Below are 6,647 nucleotides of genomic sequence, written 5' to 3'. Positions count from 1 at the left end.
CGGACGCCTTAACCTACTGAGCCACCCAGGCGCCCCGTGACATGACTTTTTTAATTTTAGTTTTTCTTTTCTTTCATTGAGGTGTAATCAACACACAACGCAGGTGTAAATTTAAGGTAAAGAACATATTGGTTTGATACATTTATAATGCAACGTGATTCGCATGGTAGCATTCTGTCCCGTCACATAATTAGCATTTCTCCTAGTGGGAAAGTCTGTCTCTCTAACACGCTACTTGTGTGGAACATTCTCCCAGCCCACCCCTCACGGGTGGGTCCCTTCCCAGTAACCTCCCCCCCTTGTAATAATTCCACTCCATGCCTCTGTACTTTGCCGTTTACGGGGAAGTTATGGTCTCTCTGAACTAGACTGGGCATTAAATATCAGCTAGTTTAGTGGTTTTCAAGATGTTTTTTGATCCTCTCAATGATCTTCCCACAGAAAACCTTACACGAAACGCCCGTGATCCAAAGCTGACAAAGTGTACCCACTCTGAGAAGAGGATGTCATGCTTCACCCACACAACCTTCAGTTAATAACCCCAACAACCCCTGTCCCTAAAGGGTCCCTGAGGGTCCCTGGGCAAAGTCCAAGGGATCCCCAACCTAAGCCAACACGCTCATTTGGCAGGTGAGGAAGCTGAAGCCCCGAGACGGGCAGAGAACATATCAAAGTCACAGCCAACACGTCGGCATCCTGATTCCCGGCTCTGGAGCCCTCCCGTCCTCTCCTTTCTTTCCTTACCACACAGTTTCAAAGTCTTCTGGCCAAGAGGAATCCCCTTGAAGTCTGGGGGCTAAAATCATTCCCAGTGATTCAAAAACTGCCTTCAGTTGCCAAAGCAACGTTTCCAACCCTCGGGACTGGAAACAGTCTGCAGTCACTTGACCGTTCCTCAAGGACAGAGAGAAGAAGAAAAAGGCATAAGACGGGCTTCTGAACTTGGGAGTACAGTTAATATAATGATATGGACACATATAAAGCTTCCCCTAGCTTTTCAAAGTTGACACAATCGAAACACGATGCACCCTAATTGCCAGCCCTCTGTCCTGTGCAGACAAATGACATCAGTCCTAAATATAAGGAGCGCTGGAACCGTGCTGAAGAAGGGCGAGGAAACGAGTCTGGGATTTCTGTCAAAGGGCTCCAGGCAAAACAGTTCCCATCTAAGGAGTCTGGTTTTCCATAGTGATTTTTCCAGGCTACCTACAACTAGGTTTATACCCAACATTTCCTCGCACAGTCTGCCTACAGGCAGGAAGCAAGACAATTCAATTTTGCTAGAGAAACAGAGACCCAGCAATTTTGTGCCAGGGGGCATTGGACGAGTCAGAAAGGTAATGCGGTTATTTCAATGGTTGACGTCTCTTCATCACCATAACGATGGCAGTAAGGGGTCGTTTGGACGAGTTTTAAGAGTTCAAATCCTGGCTCTACCATTTATTAGCCATATGACCTTGGACAAGATACTTGACCTCTGTCTGCTTCCACATCTTCATGTGTAAAGTGGCCAGTGATAATATGGCAGTTCCTATTTCAGTGTCTTGTCAAGGGATTAAATGAGTAAGTTGTATATGTAAGAAACGAAGAAGAACACTGGCAGATAGTAAGTTCTCAATACATTTGAGTTATTATTTGTATTGTAATATTTGTATACATTTGTAATATTATATATTATTTGTTTGTTATGCTTCTGGTTTACAAAATGCTTCCACAGACATTATTATCTCTTGACTAGCCTCCAGATCATTTGACTCTCAGCCCAGGTATTTGGAAGAAATTCAGCATATTGGGTAAGGTCCAGCATCCTTTACTGAACCCTCCCCCACCCCCACCACCAGGAGGCTAGTCTACTAGGTATGGTTTTCTCAGCCCAGTCCTGTCTTTTTGCTCCGTGCTCTGAGCAAGTGCTCTGCAAGGCTTTGGGACACTTCCTCTGCTCTGGCAGAAGCTCTCGCCCTGGGAAGTATGAACTCTCCCGCACCCCTTACACAGGCAGAAGGCAGAATTATGCACATTGTTGATTGAGCCCCAGTAGTCTTTATCTCCCCATTTCTAGCACCACTGGACATTCTTTAGAAAAGCAGTTCTGGCCCAAGAGAATTAAGCTGTGTCATTTCCCCTGCTAAAACCTTTAGACGTCTCATAAAGCAGCAGCAAAAAACGGTTTTGCGAGCGCTGGTCACCACCCCCCCCCCCACACACACACACACACTCCAGGCAGGGAAAGGAGCTGATATTTTGGGAGAACCCTCATGCATGTAAGGCTAGGTTACTAGGATGCACACAGATAGGGGCAGGGGGCTGTGGAGGGCAGAAGCAATTTATCTAGCCGCCACAGTGGATAAAAGCTTTCATTACGCCTTTACCAGCACTATGATCTTCCTCAACTTTGCTGAGCTGAGTTTTGTCATCTGTAAACTGGGATAACCATTGTACACACCCCATAGGGTCATAAACATTCAAAGAGTCAATTCATTTCTTATGCGTAGCGCAATGACTGACATAAAATAGTCCAATAAATGTTAGGTTCATTGTTATCGCACAAAAAGAGAGCAGCTAGGGTTTTACTCTGTGCCTTTTCCATGAAATCAAGTGGGGCTCTTGTCCTTGACGGAGGACGACAAGTTTGTCTCCAAATGAAAGAGCTTTAACCCCCAAGCCAAGTTCAGGGTGTGGGGGATGGGGTGGGGTGGGTATGGTTAGGACTCCCACCTTTGGGCGCCTGGGGGGCTCAGTCGTTTAACCGTCTGACTTTTGGCTCAGGTCATGATCTCATGGTTTGCGAGTTGGAGTCCCACATTGGGTGAGCCCTGCTTCTCTCTCTCCCTCTCTCTCTGCCCCTTGTGGGATTCTCTCTCTGTCTGCCACTCGCTCTCTTGTGCCCTTTTTCTCTCTCTAAATAAATAAATAAATTTATTTTTAAAGAAGACTCCCACCTTCTTTGAGGTGAGAGTAGATTTATCCAACCTATGATACACATTCACTTACACGTCACCACTGAGCAATGATCAGCTACTCTTTCCTTGAATCCTTTCATTGACAGGGTGCTCATTCCCTAACAAAAACCCACCCATTTCCAGCCTGAACACCTTTTATAATTAGAAAGTGTTCTTTCTCTGTTCCTTCTCCCTCCCCCTCCCCTTCCACTTCCCACTTTCCCTGTCCTTCTCCTTCCTCCTTTCATCTTCCCCTTTCTCTTCTTCTTCCCACTCAGTCCTCTCCCTCTCCCCTCCCAGGCCCGAGAGCCTGAGGTCCCTGAAGTCACTATTTCAGTCCTGGAGAGCACGGTCGGTCTTCAGTGTGGCCACTTGGCCACCTGCTGGGAACTTGGTCTCCAGTGGCCACGACAATCCTCTGGATTTTGTAGGGTCTTTCGGAAGCAAAACCTTTTATCTGGGCCTACAGGGCTTGGCCTTCTGGTTCATTAATACCATCCATCAGTTGGCCCAATTTCCATTATTAACCCATCTACAACCGCAGGAACCACATGAAAGTTGACACGGCCCGATCTGGTATCTGGAGGCCCAGCTGGCTCTATGTGCAAGTCATGGAGAAGCCCGGGGCCTGGGGAGCGACTCCCCGGAACCCACGCACACGGGCGGCCCTCTTTGGTTCGAATCCGCCGCCTTGGCCCCACCCGGACGCGGCAGCCCGCGCCCGGCCCGGAGCAGCCCCGGGCGGCGCTGTGGCTTTAAGAGAGGGGCGGGGCCCCGGTGCTGGCAAGGCAGGGCCGGCCCACCGGGCTCCTTTTTCCTTTTTGATCCATTCAAAAATTACTCATTGCAAATTCCCGGACTGCTGGGAGCGGAGAAGGAAGGGGGCGGAGGAGAGAGGGCTGCTGCGGGCGCCGCGCTGGGGGGCACCCAGGGGCCCGAGCAGCTGACGGCTGGTCCGGCCCCAGCAGCCCGCGGGCCGCTCCGGCTCCGGTGGCCTCACCAGGAAGCGTCAGTCTCGACTCTGGGGAAGCTCCGAGCGCCGCCTCCGCCGCCGCCGCCGCCTCCCGCCCGGCGCCGGGTCCCCGAGCCCCCTCCCCTGCTCCCTCCCGGACGCTCGGGCTCGGGCGCCTTCCCCGGCGATGGCTGGCCGCTGAGCCATGGCTCAGTACGGCCACCCCGGCCCGCTCGGCATGGCTGCGAGAGAGGAGCTGTACAGCAAAGTCACCCCGCGGAGGAGCCGCCAGCAGCGCCCGGGCACCATCAAGCATGGATCGGCGCTGGACGTGCTGCTCTCCATGGGCTTCCCCAGAGCCCGCGCGTAAGTGGCGGGGCTCGCGCCCCTCGCGCCCCACGCGGCCGGCCCTCGGCTTCGCTCCGGCTCGCCTCCCCGCGCCTGCCGGACGGGCGGCGCGCTCCCCCGCTGCCCACCACCTGCTGGGGCAGCACGGGCGCGCGGGCGGCCCGGGACTCGGCCCCTCCCGGCGCGGGAGCGGGCGGGGGCGCCTGCTTGCGGCGCCCAAGGTGAGGCACGCCTACGGGGTCGCCTCCCAGGTGCCGTGCCCTGCGGCCGGCCCCCGCGGTGGGATGCGCCCGTCCGTGGCGGGCTCCCCGAGGTCGGCAGCGCCGGGCCCCCGGGGAGGCGGGGCCCCGCCGAGGATCCCATCCCGAACGCTGGGCTGGCTTAGGATCCTCCGGTGGCTGGGAGAAGGCGAAGGCACCGGCGGGGCGGAGGGGCCGGCGCTCTTAACTGCGGTGCCTTCCAGCTCCGGATGTCGCTCTCCGGGTCGGTCTCCCTGCGGAGTAGGAGGAGCGGGGACGTGGGTGTTGCTGCGTGTTCATTGATAGGGAGGATGGAATAGGAAGGAGAAGCGATTCCTCCTGGGGACCCGGGTTCTCGTCAGTGGTGACGGCAGCGCGGAAATCTGTGGGTGCCTGAGAGTAAGGAGGGGAGCTGTCCTCCCTCATCCTTCTTCCCCTTGGAGGGTGGGGTAGGGACGGGCCGAGGGAGCGCAGGTGGCTGTCCCTGCAGTCCGCCGGGAAGAGGCCCGGCCAGTCGCTTGCACGAGGCGGCAGCAGCAGCAGGGGCCTTAAGCCTGTCAACTAAGACCGTGGGGCTGGAACCCTGCCTAGGAGGAGGCCAAGGCCGGGTGGCCGGGCCAGGCGCCTTCTCCCTTGGTTAATTTCTGGAGGGCAGATTTCTTAGGTGGGGACACAAGGCCTGCCATCCTGTGGAGGCGCTGCTTCTTTGAATGACATCACCTAAACGGGAGAGTTGGGCAAACTTTATCGGAAAGGGCCAAGTTAAGGAAAAAAAAAATTTTCTTCCCCCTTTTCTTCAGTTGGGAAGTCTAGATTACCCTTCCCCAGCCCCTGGGTGGATCTTGCTTCCTCTGTTCTTTACTAACTTGGCTGCAATCTGGTAACCAAAGCAGACCCCTGGTTTTATCGTTCCACCCCGCCCCGCTGGGACTGGTTGGAGTGAGTGGCCTTGGAAACTCAGGAGGCGGACTCAGGTGTTTGCCCGGGGTTGACTTCCAAAGCAGAGGGACTCCGCTTCCCGATGCCAGAGTTACAGGGAGAAAGCGTGGTGGGTTCTGCAGGGCTGCGTCAGGCGTGGATGTTATGTTGCCACTTAGGTCCTTACTATGGGTGATGTGTGTGCCTCCCTCTCCTTAAGCACCAGAGGTAGGGGCTGGAAAATCAGCTGGGCAATGCTGCACAATGAGCGCCGTCTTGGGCATCTGCCTTTTTGGAAGCGAGGCCAGCAGTAAGGACCTAAATTGCTTAATTAAGGCAAGAAATGCTTAACTGCACTCAGACTGTCCTGTTGGCTCTTCAAACCCACTTGCCAGCGGTGTCTTTTCTCCTGCACTGGGTCCAGGAGGCCTTGCCCATGTCCTGACAGATGAGGATGATGGTCTAATTGTGGCTGGCCGAATTCCTGAGATCTCCTAATAGCTAGCATTTATTGAGTACTTACTGTGTACTGTTCTAAGCCCTTTAAGTAACCACATATCCTTCCAGCAACGCGATGAGAAAGGTAATTCGTACGCCTGTTTTGCGCATTCGGAGACAGGTTTATAGAAGTTACGTAACTTGCTTAAAGTCACAACACTAAGCAATAAAGCTGGCCTGCAAACCCGGAGTATGTCTGCTTGACCTCACATCCAGAGCCAGTGTGTAATGCCTTAATGCGGGTAAAACGCTTAGGGCAGTGCCTGGAGCCTAGTGGGTAATTATTAAATGTCAGCTCCTGTATTAGTTTCTGTGGCTGCTATAACAAATAACCACAAATTGGCAGGCTGGAACCAACAGAAATTGATTTTCTCCTAGTTCTGGAGGCGAGAAGCCCTAAATCTGTGTCACTGGCTGCAATCAAAGTATCAGCAGTGCCGTGCCTCCTCTGGAAGGTTCCAGGGGAGAATCCATCCCTTGCCTCACCCAAGCCTTTGTGGCTGCTGGCAGGTTTTGGCTTGTGGGTGCATCACTCTCATCTCTGCCTGCGCGGCCACATCGCCGTTCTTTGTGGCTCGAGTCTCCCTCTGCCCCTTTCCTATAAGGACCTTGTGATTGCTTTTAGGGCCCCTCCAGGTAATTCAGGATAGCCTTCTCATCTCAGGATCCTTAATCACATCCGCAAAAGCTTTTTTTTTTTAATTTTTTTTTTTTTTTTTTAATTTTTACCATCAGGCAATGTTTACAGTTCCG

General features: G+C 53.5%; 1 protein-coding gene across 3 annotated transcripts in view; it reads left to right on the top strand.

Moving 5' to 3' along the window:
• Positions 1–3,286: 3,286 nt before the first annotated feature.
• The window catches only part of UBASH3B (ubiquitin associated and SH3 domain containing B), a 146,839-nt gene continuing 143,478 nt past the window's right edge, over positions 3,287–6,647 (top strand). Inside the window, exon 1 of one of the 3 annotated variants that reach the window (XM_049620749.1) lies at positions 3,287–4,257. In XM_049620749.1, coding sequence (XP_049476706.1) covers positions 4,097–4,257 — 161 coding nt within the window. In that variant the 5' untranslated portion in view covers positions 3,287–4,096. The remainder of the gene's footprint in view (positions 4,258–6,647) is intronic. The other 2 variants (XM_049620741.1, XM_049620759.1) reach the window with 2 other exon arrangements.

This window comes from Panthera uncia, chromosome D1 (assembly GCF_023721935.1).
Source record: "Panthera uncia isolate 11264 chromosome D1, Puncia_PCG_1.0, whole genome shotgun sequence".
NCBI classification, from domain to species: domain Eukaryota; kingdom Metazoa; phylum Chordata; class Mammalia; order Carnivora; family Felidae; genus Panthera; species Panthera uncia.
Note: the sequence above shows the minus strand (reverse complement) of the source record. Positions and strands in the feature narration are given on the sequence as shown.